The sequence below is a fragment of the Peromyscus leucopus genome, chromosome 16_21, assembly GCF_004664715.2.
Source record: "Peromyscus leucopus breed LL Stock chromosome 16_21, UCI_PerLeu_2.1, whole genome shotgun sequence".
Classification (NCBI taxonomy): Eukaryota; Metazoa; Chordata; class Mammalia; order Rodentia; family Cricetidae; genus Peromyscus; species Peromyscus leucopus.
This window is the reverse complement of record NC_051084.1, coordinates 33,825,372-33,844,579: the sequence shown is the minus strand read 5'-3', so window position 1 is coordinate 33,844,579 and position 19,208 is coordinate 33,825,372. Positions and strand designations below refer to the sequence as shown.

Sequence of the window (19,208 nt, the reverse complement as noted above, 5' to 3'; positions counted from 1 at the left end):
TCCAGTAAGTGGAGGTTTTTACCCATGGGAAAACCTCCCAGGAGCAGATTGACATTTAAGAAAACCTTGTTGTAAAGAGATTCAGGCATCCATTTTATCTCAGGGTTTTGAGTTTTGACCTTAGGAATTTTAGTAACCTTTATCAAGCGAAGTCTCAGCCCCATAAGGCTCATGTAACTTAACCAGACTCTTGGCAACTTGGTCATAAACTCAGTTTTGCTCCACCTCTTTTATTTTTGAATAAAATCTTATTTTATTGTAGAAAAAAAATGTATCCTTATCTAAAATATTAATTTTTCCCCATTTTCCTGAAATATAAACTTATACTTACTTTTTATTATTTATTTCATTTCTCTTAACAAGAGTTGGATCCAGCCGGGCGGTGGTGGCACACGCCTTTAATCCCAGCACTCAGGAGGCAGAGCCAGGTGGATCTCTGTGAGTTCAAGGCCAGCCTGGGCTACCAAGTGAGTTCCAGGAAAGGTGCAAAGCTACACAGAGAAACCCTGTCTCAAAAAAAAAAAAAAAAAAAAAAAAAAAAGAGTTGGATCCAAATTACATACTTGATTTAATGTAGCAAAGTAATATTATCTGTACACATAGTGTTAAGTCCTAAGTTTTTGATTTGGTTCTTCCTTAGGCCTCATTGCCTATGGAATTTGAAAGAGTTCCTCTACCTCTTTTCTTTTATCTAAAATAGAAGAGTTAGAGAATGTTACATTTCAACAAAGACCTTGAACAGTAAATTATCCTATGAGCAGGAAAGAGAGAAAACCCCTGTAATTGTAGTTTTGAACACAAAAAACTGAAAGAGACAGCAAATAGTTAGGTTTTCTGAAGGACCAAGAGGGGAGAGAAAAGAAAGACAAACAGACAACAGGAAACAGGAGGACAGGCTGATGAGAGAGGAGAGAAAAGAAAGACAAACAGACAACAGGAAACAGGACAGGCTGACGAGAGAGGCAGTGTTGGCACATTGGACCCAGAGCATCTGTGCACTTAGAAGAAGAGCAACATAACTTACCTACAAACCAAAATCAACAAAAATAGTTCCATAATATTTTATCATGTTATAGCTGTTAGAAATTTGATTTACAACATATTATATGTGCCACAGGAAGAACATTTTCTGTTAGAAACAGAAAAAGGGTTTCTCAATCCAGTACTATGGTTTTTGTTTGATAGTTTGACTATTGTGGGGAGCATTGTCAGCCTAAGTTTCATAACTTCGTGTGTACACACACACACACACACACACACACACACACACACACACACACACACACACACACACACACACCAGGATTCCTTGCAGCTTTTCATACATCCTTCCTGCTATCACCATTCTTAGCTATTGGATTGACAGCTAGTGGTCTGTTAGGAAGACCGTACAAGGTTTTGATGGTCCCCAGGATGTGAGGTCAGATGCAGGGGTAGGCATGGGTAGCTTTCAGAGGGACTTAACATCGTTTGTTAAGTTAGCCAAAGATCGTTTGGTTCTAGTTTGCCGTACTTCACTCTCCGTAATGTCAGACTGCAGTCATTTGGTCCCACGGAATCTTTAACCGGGAGTTCAGTCTTTCCTCTTTTTTTCCCCTTTTCCTCTCCTCCTCACTACCCTTCCTCCCCCCCTCCTTCCCTCCCTCCCTCCCTCCCTCCCTCCCTCCCGGGAGCTTCAGCTCATAAAAACTTTCTGGGGGAAAGGAGCAAAGGCAGCGAGTGATTCCAGAGTTTAGTCTTGTCCCTCTGGTCACAGAGTCAGCCTTCTCTCTGGGATTCCTATGGGTGCGTCTCTCCCCGTTGTCTCTGCATTTCCCCTCACTGCCATCCTCTTTCTCTCTGTCTGAGTTTGCTTATTGCCAAGGCCACTGATCCTTGCATTCCATCTGGATTAGAGTTCCACTCAGAATGTTAGCAGTGTGTGTGTTATTTATAATGGATATATGTAGATTCTTTACTGTAACATGAAGTACAAATATACCCTTATAGTTCAGAATGTAAAAATGCCACTATTGGGGCTGGAGAGATGGCTCAGAGGTTAAGAGCATTGACTGTTCTTCAAGAGGTCCTGAGTTCAATTCCCAGCAACCATATACATGGTGGCTCACAACCATCTATAATAAGATCTGATGCTCTCTTCAAGAATGAAGGCAAAACATGCAGACAGAATACTGTATACATAATAAATAAAATAAAATTAAAAAAAGAATTGTTTAAAAAAAAAAAAAAGGGCTGGAGAAATGGCTCAGTGGTTAAGAGCACCGACTGCTCTTCCAGAGGTCCTGAGTTCAATTCCCGGCAACCACATGGTGGCTCACAACCACTTGTAATGAGATCTGGTGTTCTCTTTTGGCCTGCAGGGGCACATGCAGGAAGAATACTGTATACATAATAAATTAATAAATCTTAAAAAAAATGCCACTATCTAGACCTCTGTTCCCCAATCAGGATTTTCCTAGTTAATTTTTATATATAAACACACTTCATAACAATAAATTTCTCATTTTTGTCAGTGAATATGCCATAGTTTACTTAGATGTTTTCTTGGTTTTGGAAGTCACATGTTTTAATGTTAAAAATTGTGCTGGACTTTTGTCATATAAAAGGAGTGAGAAATGAGTGTTTTGGGAGGCTCAACACTGGTTTCTAGTTTCACAAATTTACCTAAGCACTTTTATCTTCAGCGAGAAACAGAAGTTGTGAAATCTTCAGTTGCTTTGATAAATTACAGTTATCCTTTCAGGTGTGCCTATATCCTACATTAATTAAATCAAATACCAAATATAAAAAAATAATTAAATCAAAGTTATTTGTTTTGTTTTTCTTCAGAACAAAGAACATCCCCGTTCCTTGACTATGTGTGGCCATGTTGGTTTTGAAAGTTTACCTGATCAGCTGGTTGACAGATCCATTCAGCAAGGCTTCTGCTTTAATATTCTCTGTGTGGGTGAGTGCCAGTAACAACTCTAGGTTTTCCAAGATTCGTGTTCCTGTGCTCACGTCATCCTTCCCATAAGCATGATGACTCTTGTGTCTAAGGTTAATGGCTCTCTGGATCTCAGGAGTTGTTTCAATTCTACTAGTTTTGTTTGGCTTAACTTCAAACCTTTTTTTTTTTTTTTTTTTTTTTAAACTTTTAGTACTCTCTTCAGAGGTCAGAGTAACTTAGCATGTGTAATCATTGTCCTCGAGTGATTTAGGACCAGGCTTAGCCTAACTGTCTTTTATAGCAACTTAGCCTTTGAAATGGTTGGAATCCTTCAAGCCATTCCAGAGTAAGATGTGTGATTCTTCCCAGTGATCCTCTGCCCTTGTGAAGATATGCTTTGTTTCTTTCAGGAGAGACTGGAATTGGAAAGTCAACACTGATTAACACATTGTTTAATACTAATTTTGAAGAGCTTGAGTCCTCCCATTTCTGTCCATGTGTTAGACTTAGAGCGGAGACATACGAACTCCAGGAAAGTAATGTTCGCTTGAAACTGACCATTGTGAATACAGTGGGATTCGGTGACCAGATAAATAAAGAAGACAGGTATGTGGCTTTTGTTTGTCCCCTTCCTTGTAATAAGACAAGTTTTATTTCTGGGTGAAGACTGCCTTCTTCCTCTTAAGCTGCGATTTTATTTTCTGCTGAGATAATACATGACTTTGCTTCCCAGACACAATTTTTTTCTTTTCTTTCTTTAGCAACTGATCAATGTTTTGGTTTTATTGACAAGTTTGTATTTTTCTATCGAGTTGTCATATTTCTTTAGAATAATTAAATCACGGTATTAAAATATATATTTAATAAAATAGTTGTAATTATTTTCTGCTATTCAGTGTATAGTCAGTGAATATTTTCACTAATCTTTAGACTTACCTTGTTGAGAAAAAGATGTATAAGACATATAAGGGCAAGCGTATACAGTGGTTATATATCTTGTCTATGAATTCATTTCTTTTTCCTGTCAAATTTCCAGCAAAATAGCCACTTACATTATTATAGGTATTATAGGAAACTTATGGAGACTCTCATATATAATGCACTTTGACCATATTCATCCCTCTCTCCCCACATTCATCTGTCCTTTGCCTGTCTCACATTCTCTCTCAGAATTATGTCTGTCATTCATATATATATATATGTATAATGCATACACACATTCATATGTACGTCACACACACGCACACACGCACGCACGCATGGCTTGACATGGGTAATCTCGTTGACCTTCCCTATCTGTAGCTCAGCTGGGGATGAGGCTCTATGAGCCTTTCCCCATTAACACTGGAATTGCTGTGGGCTGTGCGGGCAACCATGGCTCTTGAGAGTTCATAGGTACAACATCCCTGTCATGTCTAGAAGACAATATTTCGCAGCAGTTCTCCTGTCCTCAGGCTCTTAACAGTTTTTCCACTCCCTGTTCTGTGGTGTTCTTGGACCTTGAGTTGTATATATATGTAATATATGTATCCTTGGCGGTCTTAGTAGGTCACAGTACCAGGCATGAGCTCTCTCTAATTCAGCAGGCCTTAAATCCAGTCAGACAGTCTACCTAGGTTTAGAGCGAGACAGAAGCCACGTGGCAGGCATTTTTGGTGAATTCCCCCAGCCTCTCATCCCACCTGACCTCAAGCCTAGCAATGAGCCGCACTCATGGGCTCTCTTGGTGAATCCCCTCACACCCCAGCTTGCCCCAGTGGCCCACCCTGCAGCTCTGTTAATAAACCCACTGGCTCTAACCTCTGCCCCATTGGCCCCAGCACCTTCCTGGAACTTTCCCTGTCCTGGAACTTAAACAGCCTCACACCACCACTGAGACCCAGTGAACCCCCAGTGACCACTGAGTTAGTACACTCCAACCTCTGCACTACAGAATCAGTCCTAAAGTCACGCTGTAGGCTCTTCCTCCTTCATCTGAAGTCAGCCAAGTTTGGGAGACAGTAAAAATAGAACTGAACCCCTAGTCAGCATAGGTGGGCTAGAAACTCGTCTCATACACACGACCAGTGAACTAACTCCAGTGGCCAGGTCCCATTGCAAAAACACTGGCAATATGAAAAAACAGATAATATACAGCCCTCGTCAGCTTACTAGCCTTATAAAAATGTTCTCCAGTGAGAGCTGTCCAGATCAGTGTTTCTCAGCCTTCCCAATTCTTCAGCCCTTTAATGTTGTGGTGACCCCAACTACAAAATTATTTAGTTGCTATTTTATAACTCATTTTGCTTCTGTTATGAATTGTAATGTAAATATCTGATATGTAGGATATCTGATCTGCAACCCCCAAAAAGAGTCACAGCCCACAGTTTGAGAACTGCTTGTCTAGATGAACCTGTATCAAAGTTTTTAATAATGAAATTATAGCTTAGTTTTATCTTATGTCTTGTTCATTTTTTCCCAGTAGTATTATAGAGGTTAATTGTAGATTCTGTATTGATTTTGGACTATGAAAGGGAGGACTATATTGGTGTAACTTTTCATTATCCTTTCTGAAATACATATGTATAGTTTTATTATTACAAGTTGTTTTTCAGAGTCATTTTGTATGAACTGAGTCTGTGTTATCCAGGTTAGGATGTGATCTTTCAGCCTATCAGGAAATGATTCATATGGACCCTCCAGAAAAAAAGTCAACAGGCAGTACAGGCTGCCTCACTTTAAATGTTACTAATGGTTACATCAACTTAGAACTGGTTTGTATGTAAGTAAAAGTATTTTTAAATGGGCTTAAACATAGGGCCAAGACACTTGATCTCCTGACTAAATTTCATTGGATAATGGACTAAGACCTATATAGATAGGTATAACTTCCTGTTTACATCACAGTCTTTGTATATAATTTTACTCTAACTGTAACATTCCTATTAATAGAGCTCTTCAAAGTCACAGAAGTTAACAGTCATTCAGCCTTATAGAATGTAACACAGGTATTGTGTTTGTTGGGAACTTGAGTTCACATCCCCCCTTCTTTACAAGGCATCCCATTTTGTGCAGGTGAGGCCAAATATTGGTTCATTTCTCACAATGCTTGAAGGCACATTCCTAGGTTCTGATAAAGATGACAAAGAGTAGTCAGGAAAGGCAGTTTATGAAGGAGAAATAAATGGTTGGTAAAGTCATTAAGGAAGAAATCTCTAGCTCATATCTCTAAATTCACCCCCAGTCATGATCCAGGCTGATTTATTATACTCTTTTTCACTGTCTGTATCTCACACAACATTGATTTATGATATATAAGGAGTATTATAACTAAAGTTAAACATAGTATGGTATAAAGAAATAAAAATCTTTTAACAAGTGCTTTACCTTTCTTGAAAACTTAGAGATGTTAATTGTTCTAAATCTACTTAAAACATATTTATGATAAAAAAAAAAAGGCATGGGTACTTTTTAAGCAGGGTTTGAAATGACTTTCCCCTAGTATTAAATTGTTTGCATCTTATGAAAAACTTACAATTTTCTCCAAAGAGCCATTGGTAAGAGCAGAAGTGGCTCAGTGGTTGAGCATTGTTGCTGCTCTTCCAGAGTCAGAATTGAGTTCCTGCACCGTGCTGGGTGCCTCACAACCACCTGGGACTGCAGTCCAGAGGAGCCAGTGCCCTGTTCTGGATTGTGAGGGCAGATGCATGCTGTCTCTCTGTCTCTCTCTCTTTCTCTCTCTCTCTCTCTCTCTCTCTCTCTCTCTAATACACACACACACACACACACACACACACACACACACACACACACAAATATGCACATAAATAAAAATTAAGCCAGGTGGTGTTGGCACACGCCTTTAATCCCAGGACTCTGGGAGGCAGAGGCAGGCAGATCTCTATGAGGTCAAGGCCAGCCTGGTCTACAGAGTGAGATCCAGGAAAGGCACAAAGCTATACAGAGAAACCCTGTCTCAAAAAACAAAAACAACAAAAAAAAAATCAAAACCAAAACCAATATATATATACACACGTATATATATAGATATGGAAAAGGATCAAAGGTGAAGCTTATTATGTAGAGTTAGATTCCCATCAACAGAAAGTTGCTTTTATAAATTGTGTTTTTAATATAATATGAGATAATTCTTCCCACTAGATTTTAATCCTAAAATAGGCCATACAATCTTTTTCTTTGATAATGAATTTTATTTTGCTTGGAGATAAAGGAGGGGAAGAATCATGGTATCAGGATATATGAGAAGAATGGGTTGGGCATAGTTAGGTTTCTCAGAATTTATTTTTAGTTCGGATGCAGTCTCTAAATTTTTCTTATTAATTCATGTTTTTTGATTACTCATGTTTTTAGTCAAATTGATATACCCTTTGGGAAGAGAGAACCTCAACTGAGGAATTGCCTTCATCAAATTGGCCTGTGAGCATGTCTGTAAGAATATTTTCTTGATTAATAATTGATATGGGAGGGCTTTGCCCACTGTGGGCAGTTCCATGCCTAATTAGATGAGTCTGCATTATAGAAGAAAGGAGACTGAGCAAGCCAGAGGAAGCAAGTCAGTAAACAGCATTCCTTCATGGTCTCTGCTTCAGTTCCTGCCTTAGGTTTGGTGGGTGATGAGCTGTCTTATACATGGAAGTATAAGATGAAAGAAACTCTTTCTTCCCCAAGTTGTTGTTGGCTATAGTGTAATTTATAGCAACAGCAAACTATGACAATGTTCTTTTTAAAAAAATATTATTATTATTAAAAGTACTTGGTAATAAATGAAAATTTACACACCAAAATTAACTAGACAAAATGCCTATACAACTTAGCGAACTTCTATATAGTTAGAGTAGGCATTTGAAATGGAAACTGTGGAGATTCACATTAAAATTTATGCTTTTGGTTTAACGGCTGAGCACATGCCTTTAATCCCAGCCCTCGGGAGGCGGAGCCAGGAGGATCTCTGTAAGTTTGAGGCCAGCCTGGGCTACAGAGCGAGATCCAGGTCAGGCACCAAAACTACATGGAGAAACCCTGTTTTGGGGGGAAAAATTATGCTTTTGGTATCAAATAAATTTTATGTACTTATCCACCACCCAAACCAAAAAAAAAAAAAAATAAGCATGACAGAATCATGCATTTCATAACTCATACTCAATTACCTGCATTCAGTCCTTCCTTATCTCCTTTAATGTAGATACAGTTTCTAAAACTTACTGATTTCAGGTTGCCAATTTTGTCTTGTTTTCATTCTTCAGATGCTTTAAAATTTTAATTATAGCAAGCTGCCCATCTGTGACCTTTAACTCTATGCCTAGGACTTTTGAGTTTAGTGTGTGAGGAAAATCCAAAATAGTATAAGAAAATGTTTCCCATTTAGAGTAATGTAGAGTTAACTTTACTTAGGTTTTCTTATTTTTCTTCAAGTACTTGAAAGGTCAACACAAATTACCAAGTATAAAGCCAACTGGATTACCAAATGGCTGTTTTTCTCCAAATATTTCCTCATTTTTTGAATTAAATATTAGAGTGCAAGGAGAATAGTCTGAATGCTATTAGATAAACTGGGCATTCTGCAAACAAACGAAAGTAAACCAAATGCTCTGAAAGAACACAGAAGATATCTAAATAAATAGTGTCCTAACACCCAGCTCAGAACAAGCCAAGGGATGGTTGACCAAACCAAGAGAAGTCTGAGCCCCAGGAAGAAGGCAGTCCCAGATAGTTGGCACAAGGAGCTGTGACACCTGTTGATGATCCAGGTGACTCCTCCTGTGAATATGGATCATGCTTTGGTCATATTGAGTGCCCCAGACCATTGATGTAAAAACAGTTCTCAGAGTGAATAATGGATAGTTTATTTTGGAGCCAAAGATTAGTGACTTTGGTCCTGAGACACAGATTCAGTTTGTCCAAAATAGCATATTCCCATGTGGCCAACAGTTTGTAGTAACAGAACAAAGTCACAAATCAAAACTCTTTTCAGATACTTTGGTGGAAATATCAGTTAAGTTGGTTTCAGTGAATCAGTGAAATCAGTTGAAGGTCTCAGCTGCTCTGATGACATTCTTGGCCTTCATACCCTAAGACTTGACTTGATTGTCCTGAGGATGTCCTGAGCATACAGACAGACAGGTAAGTAATAAATGGCTCTTTAGGGACTCTGAAAATAGCCCAAGATAATTTGATTCTGGAACTGTAACATTTCAGCTAATCAGTCATGCGGCCATATAGAAGGAGGCCTTTTCTGGGAACGTCAGTTCATATCAGCTTAACTCTCTAGTTTTCCCTTTCCTCTTCAGTTTTGACCTTGATGTCTTAACACCTGTTGAGCAATTTGGTATTGTTAAGGATGTGAGTTTAATGTTAAGTCACTGTCTTCTCATTGAAATGGTGTTTTCAGCTGGGTGGTGGCAGCACACGCCTTTAATCCTAGCACTCAGGAGGCAGAGGCAGGTGGATCTCTGTGAGTTCGAGGCCAGCCTGGTCTACAGAGTGAGTTCCAGGAAAGGCACAAAGCTACACAGAGAAACTCTGTCTCGAAAAACCAAAAAAAAAAAAAAAAAAAGAAAGAAAAAAAAAAAGAAAAAAAAGAAAGAAATGGTGTTTTCTATTTACTGGAATTAGAAACAGGATAAATTACTATGGAAGAACTCCTGTTTGTTTAACTAACAGTTATCTATGGTTTTATTTTTGAAAAATTTTAAGACAGTCATCTACATGAACATTCATGTTTATTTAAGTTGTGTAATAAGTCCTTACTAATCTATTTTAAGTCATTAATGAATGCTTCTTTGAAATTTTTATGTTAGTATTTAAAGGTTTTACTCTTCATTTTTTGGAAGGGAATATTACCGAGTCATGTTTAGACCAGTATTCTAAGGGACTTTTTTTGGTATTGGTAGTAATCATTCTGATAATGAACCCAGTTCTTATAATGTTCAAAGCATTATGCTAATTCTTATAGAAAACAGAATTATGAAGATGCTGGCTTTCTCCACAAACAGTTTGCTGTCTATAGTGGGAGAATACACTATTCTGTGTTTTAAAAGAAATACTGGTCTCCAAGGATTATCAGACAACTGTAAAAGAATTCAGTTTTCTCTACGTGTATAAATTTACTTTCGCTGCTCTTCTGTAGGGTTACAAAGATGTCCATGGAGTGTCCAGAGCCCAGGCATCAAGGTGGATTAGGAAAGACACTGTTTTTGAACTATTAAAATATCTTCATGACAGATATGTGTTTCTGTGATGTTTTTAATTTGTAAATCTTCATAATGTTTGACTTGCTATTGTTTTATTTATGGTCCTGGATTATTTAATGAAGTTAGTTAACAGCAGAAAGGTGGAAGGGCTAGGGAGATAGTCCAGTCAGTAAAGTGCTTAAGTATGATGACCTGCTCTCCAGAACCCATATGAAAAAATAAAAAAGTGGGCACAGTGGCACTTGCTTTTAATCTCAGTGCTGGAGAGTTGGAGACTGAGGATCCTTGGGGCTAGCCCGCCAGCCAGCCTCGCAGAATCTGCAGGCCCCAAGCTAATGAGATGACTTGTTTCAATAAACAAAGCAGCTGTGTCCTGAGGTTGTCCTCTGGTTCCCACATGTACACCTGCATACATGAACACATAGAGATAAGTTGCATAAGCATTCATTTAGCATATCAAAATGAAGTGGAAAATTGACAAACTCATCATGATCCAAGATTAACTACACTGTTTTCGAGTATACTGATTTGATTTGTATTTCAAAGGATGAATAATAGACTGAGACAGCTAGAGGGAATATGGGGGTTATCTGGGTAAGAAATGGAGCACAACATGTAATTGCCCTGTTTATAATTAACTGAAAATAATACCATGCCAGTATTACCAGTTAGATATTTTCAGCTGATACTGGCTTTTCCTCTTTTGTGGGTTAAACTTTTCATGTCTATAGATGTACTGAGAACAGGAAGTCAGTCACCTTGACCTATATATTTTAGTTGATAACTTTTCCTTTTTTAACCAATTAAACAATATGCCATGTATCACTTTAGTTGTATGTTAAGCTCCTAACTTCTTGGGGCAATTGTAGAAGTCTTAAAGAACTGAACCTAGTGTGTGAATGGATGTAGAAATGAATCTTTGTCAACTTAATGATTTCTAACTAGATCAGTAGTTCTCAACCTGTGGGTTGTGTCCCCTTTGGAGTCATATCAGATATCATTAATATCAGATATTTATATTACAGTTTATAACAGCAAAATTACAGTTATGAAGTAGCAACGAAATAAATTTATAGTTGGGGGTTATCACAGCATGAAGGAACTATATTAAAGGGCCACAGCATTAGGAAGGTTGAGAACTACTGAGCTAGATTATCCTAATGTTTTGGCAGAATTACCTTCATGTGTGTAGATTATACATATGTGTTAGTACTGTAGTTACCTGTTTGGTTGGTGTAGATACTAACTGATATTACTGGAAGATACAGACCTCAGACTTTAGAATTGTACAAGTTCCTTACTAAGATAGCATGGATATATTGTAATAAATATTGAAATAATAATTTTTTTGAAATACTTATTTTTTTCAGCTATCAACCAATAGTTGATTACATAGATGATCAGTTTGAAGCCTATCTCCAAGAAGAGTTGAAGATCAAGCGTGCTCTTTTCAACTACCACGACTCCCGCATCCACGTGTGCCTCTACTTCATTGCTCCAACAGGTCATTCTCTACGGACACTTGACCTCTTGACCATGAAGAGCCTGGACAGCAAGGTGGATTAGGGAAGCAACCAACTTCTCGAATTTCAGTACACTTGAAATAGTAAAGTCTTTTTATGATAATGTGTACATACTTTGTAGCTTTTACTCTGTTTGTCTTTAAAACATTTTTCCAGGGAAATTTAGTCTGGAAAATGAGATACAAATACTAAACAAATACTAAAAGTTCTCTTCTTAGTGTATACATTTGTTATAATTGTTCTGTAAATTTTCATATAGAATTTATTTGACATAATTTTATTTCAGACATAAGTGAGAGGAGTAACTTCTTTGACAAAGATTATAAAGCATAATATTTCATCTTGGTGAAATATGTTTTCGTTTAGACCTTACCAAGAAAATTTGTTCCTGAATTTTTGAAGCAAGTAGCTATTTATAAATTTAGGAGGTTATAAAAACAGTTCCATAAATTAAGTCATGGAAGATTTTTATATTTATCTAAAAGTTGAAAAAGACTAGTTACTGCCCTCGTCCCAAAGAAATCTGTTTATATACAAATCTGTGCTTTTTAAAGGAATAAAATCAAAAGTGGAATTTTGCCTTATAGAAAAGAGTATGATAGACGTGTATGATACAGTGTTATAAAGATTATAGAATTTATCAGTGGGGAGTGATTTTCAATCTTGGTTGTATCCCTTATTAGATGTTTCATCTGTGGCAAGTGCCTTAGTGTTCTGTGCCTCAGTTTCCTCTTTCCCTACTGTACAAAGCAGGGGAAGCCCTGCCTTGAAGTGTAGATGTGAAAATGAATTAATCCATGTAAGTAAAGGCTAAGTAGCCAGAATACAATTGTATGTCATGGACAGAGAATTGTTTTATTATAGTCTATAAATACATATTACCTAATCTCCAGGTTTGATGATTTTAAATACATTCTTTTTTTTTTTTATTTTAAAGTGTAACCTTCCTTGTGAAATTAAGCACCCTCTCTCTTTTTGATTTTCTAGTATTTTGTATAAGAAGGTTGTTAGCCACGGCCTGCTGGGCTTTTCAATATAACATTCTCCTGTGAAATAGGCAGTAGGAGCTAGGGTGCTGTGATATACTTGTAATCCCAGTTGGTTGGGGAGGCTGATGCAGGAGAATTGCTTTAGACCAGGAATTTGAAGCCAGCCTGGACAATAGAATGAGATCTTGTCTCAAAAAAAAAAAAATAATAATAATAATATCAGTATTTTATCTAAGAAAGGAAAAAATAACAATGTCACATTTCACGGATAGGTACTTTCCTAGCATGTGTAAGGCCCTAGGTCCAATTCTTAGCACTTCAATAAATTTATAAAATTAAATAAATAATAGAGAGGAATTGGGTCATTGTCTCACTCACCTGCAGCCTGGCCACTTCCTAGCTTGTAGCACTGAGCCAACTACCAGGCTTTCGTGTTTTCACTGATAGTGAGCTCACATTAAGACTCCTATGAAGATATGTGAGATGTATTGCAAAACAGTTACCTTTGTACATAGGAAACAACTATGTTACTCATTCTATTATTTTTTTATTGATAGTCAAAAATCTTATTTCAAATATTCTTATACTGGCCAAGCAGCCACCTTATCTCTGCAGGAGCAGTTTGTATTAATAAGCTCTTAGTGGATTTTCAAAAGAGACCATGAGTACTCTAATCCAACCCCTTACCTCCCAAGAGTTACACATATTACACACTACCAACCACTTTGAAGTGAAATGCTTTCTGGTGACAGTAGCAGTTTGTCAGCATTAGTCACTCATGGGAAGATTGAGTCCACCCTCTTCTGTTTTATTCAGGTGATGGGAGCAAATTCTCAAACTGGGTCTCCATCACAACCCTGCCTTTAGCTTTTTGTAGCAAATGAGATAATGAATTTTGTAATCTTTCTTGCAAGTTAAAAAAAAAAACTTAAGACAAGCCCCAACTACTTAATTTTGGAAGTAATTTGATGGATATACAGTAGTGTGTATGTATATATGTATGTATATATGTGTATATATACATATTTATATATATAAATAACTATATATTTATATATTTTATATATATAAATATTTATATATTTTATTATTAGTCATTGTTGTTCTAGTAGGGGTAGCTGTTACCACTAGGCCTTGGGCAGGCTTTGGAAACTTAATTTCCGTTGAGTACTAGGGAGAGATGGAGACTGCTGGCTTCTTAAGGTTCCCCAGGCCTCCTCTTAGAGCTGAGAGCCAAACACGTGGTTGCTTGACATGGAAGGTTACTGTTGTCTTATACAGATGGTGACAAATGACCGTCTTTGGCAGCATCCGTTATTTCCTTCCCTGTGTGCACATTGATATTGTACATACTTATGCAGTTATGGAAGCAGTTATAATTTATAAACTGTGGCAAAAATTACTGAATATCTAAGTATAGATTCTTGAAACCAAGGACTTGGCACTAAAACTTTTATGTACTTTGACAGATTCAACATGAATCCTCTTTCCTCATATTGTTGCAGAGTTTTCTGCCATCCACTTCATAGATAGTTGGCAAAACTGTCATCTCCTTCTAAGCGGATGGAAGGCTAGTAAATAGAGAGGCATATACTGAGTCAGTGCAGAATTAGAAAAGAGAAAAACATTTAAAAACTCAATAGGGATTGCAGCTGTATTTTTACTTTCACTATTTGGAAAATTACATTGTGATCTCTCCTTCTTTTTCACATGTATCTAGTTCATTAACCTAAGGGTTCGGGTTCTACTAGAAAAGCATGATGGTGAAACCCAGTTATGGTGACATCAGCCTTTTGTGTGGACATGAGTCTCCTGGAGGACTGAGCTTATGAGTTAGTCTTCATAACCCCACCTTTCTTCCTCTCTAGCAGAGGAGGCCTGAAGCAGTGCTGAGGAGGCCAGTCCTTTGCATCAGAGCACTTAGCTGGTTCTGGCGCTTTCCTCCCAGTACTGTAGGTAGGCAGGCATCGTTGATGACTAGGCCCCGTCTGAGGTGAGTAAAGGATGAAAGAAGAGACAGAAAGAGAAATGCCACCTGTTAGTGTTCCTGGGGATCAGTTACCTAATTACTTTAATACCCAGTTTATAAAGAAATAAAAGTTGTTAGTGAACTAAGCAGGTGATTTTTGCTCATAGTTTGTTATGTTCTACTTACGTTGTGTGGATTGAAAAATACTTTGAGGGGGAGAGAAGATAAGGAGATTCTAAATGCAAATGCAAATTTAATTTTACCAAAGCCTTTTTAAAAAATTTTCATAACCTAGCATCTATAGGAATGGGTGTATAAGAACATTACATCTGTGCATATATGAGAGTGAAAACTAGTCATTGTTTTGCTTAGGGAGATCTACACTTTTTCTGTTAAAGGGCAGGTAGTAAACTATGTCAGCCTCCTATGCTCTTTATGGCAACTCCTTTGAGCTGCTGTAACAGGAAAGCAAAATAAATGAATAAATGTGGTGTTTCAGCTTACATGATTTATAAAAAAACAGGCAGCAACTCCTGGTCAGAGAAAGTTATTGTCAGAGACTGAATTGTTTTGTATGGAAAAACTGTGACAGCATGATTCAAAAGCCAATCTTCTGTGATGAGATTGTGGATTTTCTTTCTTAATAGGTGAACATTATACCATTAATTGCCAAGGCAGATACAATTTCTAAGAGCGAATTGCAGAAGTTTAAGATGAAGCTCATGAGTGAATTGGTCGTCAATGGTGTTCAGATCTATCAGTTTCCCACAGACGACGACACTACTGCCAAGATCAATGGTGCAATGAATGTGAGCTCCCCACTGCGCATCAGTCTGTTCTCTGTGTGAAAATAAAGCTGACTTCGGAGGGACATTGTTGCCACAGCAGCCCCACTTATCAGAGGCTTTGCTTCCTGAGGTTTTAGTTATTACTGTGAACATAGAAAATGGAAAATTGTAGAAATAAATGACTAGTTTTCAGTCGTAAGCCAATCTGAATAGCATGATGAAATCTTATCACAGTCATTGTACCAACTGACATCATCAAAACAATGGTGATTCTAGTACAATAGTGTTTTGAAAGAGACACAGTCATGTATTGTTTTTTAAAGTGTTTATTGTCTGATTTGGTCATAAGTTATTAATCTCTATGGTACCTAATTTATAGACGTCCATAGGCATGCTGAATAGAAAAAAGCATACTATTTATGGGGCTGTGCACAGGTCATACTTTCAGGCATCTATTGGGTTCTTGGAATGTATGACCCATAAATAAAGGGAGACTTGTGGGATATGCTTTCACTTGTGTTCCCCCAAAAGACTTCAAATAAGGTGCAATGTCAGAATATCCAGTAGAAGAAATGTTTGCTGCTGTTGAGAACAGACACTGAGTGTCTTTATGTACACTTTCCTTTTTCTCGTTTCCACCTGAATAAAGTAAATCCTTGTAGTACTCAGGTTTACCTTTAGTTGAACCGTAGTTAATTACCTCAGGCTGATTCCTTCCTGCCCTGTTTTGAAAACATGAAGGACTGACTGTGCAGCCTCCCTTGGGATGCTTTAGAATTTTTAGTTTTTAAGAAGAACTCTTGAAGCTGATGTTGACCCTCACCTTCCCTTAGAGTGTCACCTGTACAAATGAAAAGCTTAATTTAATGTTCCTAAGATGACTAAGTTCTTTCTTTTTCTTGAAGTTTCACACTTCTTAAATGCTTTGTTGTATTTTAAAGGAGCGTGAGTTTGAGGCTCAGGCTTTTTATGACAGTAACATCTGGAGACTGTTAACTTGTCTGTAAGATTTGGTTAGTAGTCTACACGAGGGCTGACCTGAGGGTTAAGTGATGCACCCCCAGCTACTTGCCTAACAATCCACTCTGACTGTTTGTTCTTTTGCTTTCCTTTCCCTTTTCTGATTTGGCATGCACCACTGTATTGGATGCTTTTCTATGACAAAGTTCGGACAACCGACTCCAGTTTACTTTGGCTTGTAGTTTGAGATCTCAGTCCATCACGTTATCGGAGTCCTCGCAGCAGAGGCAGACAGAGCTGCTCACAGCGCATCTGCTGTAAGCAGACACAAGCAGCTGCTGCTGCCCAGGCTGGTCCCCTTTCTATTATGTATGGATCCCCAGCCCATGATGGTGCTGCCCATGGCCAGGATGGGTCTCCCTGCAGTTAAACCTGAGACCCATACAGGTGGTTCTGAATCTAGTCCCACTGACAGTGAAGATTAACACTGCACTCCTGATCATAGGAAACTAAATCTCTAAAATCCTGATTATATAGATGAGGTGATCTGGATTCCCGTGTGTTAAACTGCCTTTATATCTAATTTAGTCAATGTCCATTAGTAATTTATCCGACAGTGTAGAAATCATTATTTAGTTACTAAATATTAAACGTTATTTCTTTTTACATTGATCTTCTCCCCGTATTTCAGGCCACAGATTCAGCGCTCCTAACCCCCACTGAGCTGCTGCATGTTCCTGGGAGTCCCTATGTAGACTTTCCTCCTGTTAGATCTAACCCCTGCGGTCCTAGCCCAGCTTGGAGTGCACCTCTGTGTTCTCAGTCATCTCTTGTTCCTCTTCTCTCTGTAGCATTATTACACTAGCATCATTTTATGTTGGTGACAGTGTCACATGTATCAAAATTCTCCTGCTTCTCCTTTTCTTTCTTTTTAAAATTCTAAATAACAATGTGCCTTGTATGTGGAAATGTGCATTAAATAGTTTTTCTTTGTTGTGTCAAAAATTAACTTGTAGGATAATTAGTACATCTCCCAAGATGAGTAGAATTTCTGTTTAATTATTCTCTGTTATTTCAGTCACTGATACTGTAGTAGAAGATGATGAGATTGATATTTGGTTCCTTTCCAGGGACACTTGCCGTTTGCAGTTGTAGGAAGTATGGATGAGATACAAGTTGGAAATAAGATGGTCAAAGCTCGCCAGTATCCATGGGGTATTGTGCAAGGTAAATAAGATAAATGATGACAGAAAATGTATGTGTTGCCTGCTAACCTCAAAATTGAATTTGACAATTTGTTTGAGGTGATGCTTATTTGGATTATAATTAATGATCAGAGGAATTGTCTGTACACTGCTTGGTTCAAAGTCTGTGGACAGAGCCTTCCTAGTCTCCTTTGTCGTACCTTGTCTCCTCTGCTGGTTACCTTCACAGTGTCAGATACATGGACATGTATTTAGATCCGAATGTGGCTTTTCCTTTGATGCTGGGGATCCAGCCAGTGTGTTTGAGAATGCTAGGGCCTGCTTTGTGCAACTCCATCCCCGGTCCTTGATTAGAATTTAAATCTAAAGTAGTGGTTAAACATGATATGCAGCCGGGCAGTGGTGGTGCACACCTTTACTTCCAGCACTCGGGAGGCAGAGGCAGGCAGATCTCTGTTAGTTCAGGGCTAACCTGGTCTACAGAGCGAGTCCCAGGACTACACAGAGTTCCAAGGCTACACAGAGAAACCATGTGTCAAAAAACAAAAACAAAAACCCTAAAACCAACCAACCAAACAAACACAAACCCCAACATGATATGAAATGTCCTGTGTAGGACAGGGCACAGTATACCATCTTGAGAATATTTGTATGTTTTCTGATCAAAGTATTGTTAAACTATTTTCAAAAAGAACTAGTAAGCCAACTTAAAAAGGTAAATCCAATTATCTGGCATTATAGTAAGCTTTTTGTTTTGAAGTTTTGAGATTCTGCTTTGCTTTGTAGCCCAGGCTGGCCTGGAACTCATGTTTGAGGGACATTATAGACCTGTACCACCCCATTTGGCCTTAATTCTGATGGCGTTAAATGGAAATTAACTTGTACTATCACTGGCTTCAAAGCATTTCTTACATTTTAACTGACTTTGGCGGTGTTGATTTTAATTTTATGAAGTGGTCTTGCTGTGTAGTGCAACTGGCTGGAAAGTTTGGTACTCTTGTCTCTAGCTCTGGAGTACTGGGATTCTAAGCGTATACCACCATGCCCAGATGATAATAATTTTAAATAAATGTAAAAAACTGGGAAAACCTTTTAATTAATTCAAATGTAAAATAAACCAGGTATGGTATGCCTCTAGTTAAAGCCAGAAGATTTCAAGATTGGTGCCAATTTGTGCAACACGATGAAGGCTGTCTCAACTAAATAAATAAATTTTGAAATTTTTATTTAAAAGTCTTGGTCACTGTAATATAGCTATTTATAGTCTTTTGGTAATTGTAAAAATAGAATAACCATACCAATGTATTTATTAATTTTGAATAATATTTAATATAAATTCATAAATTTAATATTGTAGAAAAAGAATTTGATCATTATAGATCTTAACAGAATTTACTACTTCAGAGTGAAATAATGTTACTTATTCTTTTTAAAGTACTATGTAAGATGTCTTGAGTGTAGAGTTGGTAAACTAACAAAATATTAGTGAACCTGGAACATATAGCAATGGAAATATTTCTTTGCTATTTCCTTTTATCCATTTGCTACTGTATTTGAAGCAGATCGCTCAGTCTGTTAATAATATTACCTGTAATTCAGAGTTTCTTCCTTGGTTACCTGTGTGTAATGATAGTAGCCATTAGTCAGAGTTGACC

The 19,208-nt window shown here is 37.7% G+C and overlaps 1 protein-coding gene across 6 annotated transcripts in view; it reads left to right on the top strand.

The window, feature by feature from the left end:
- Positions 1-19,208, top strand: part of Septin10 (septin 10) — an 85,587-nt gene that overhangs the window by 21,020 nt on the left and 45,359 nt on the right. For 5 of the 6 annotated variants that reach the window (XM_037200109.1, XM_037200107.1, XM_037200108.1 and 2 more), the window contains exons 2-6: positions 2,830-2,947; positions 3,340-3,535; positions 11,490-11,676; positions 15,248-15,409; positions 17,479-17,575. In XM_037200109.1, the coding sequence (XP_037056004.1) occupies positions 2,830-2,947; positions 3,340-3,535; positions 11,490-11,676; positions 15,248-15,409; positions 17,479-17,575 (760 nt within the window). Of the gene's footprint in view, positions 1-2,829; positions 2,948-3,339; positions 3,536-8,061; positions 9,050-11,489; positions 11,677-15,247; positions 15,410-17,478; positions 17,576-19,208 lie in introns of those variants that run through there. The other variant, XM_037200111.1, reaches the window with a different exon arrangement.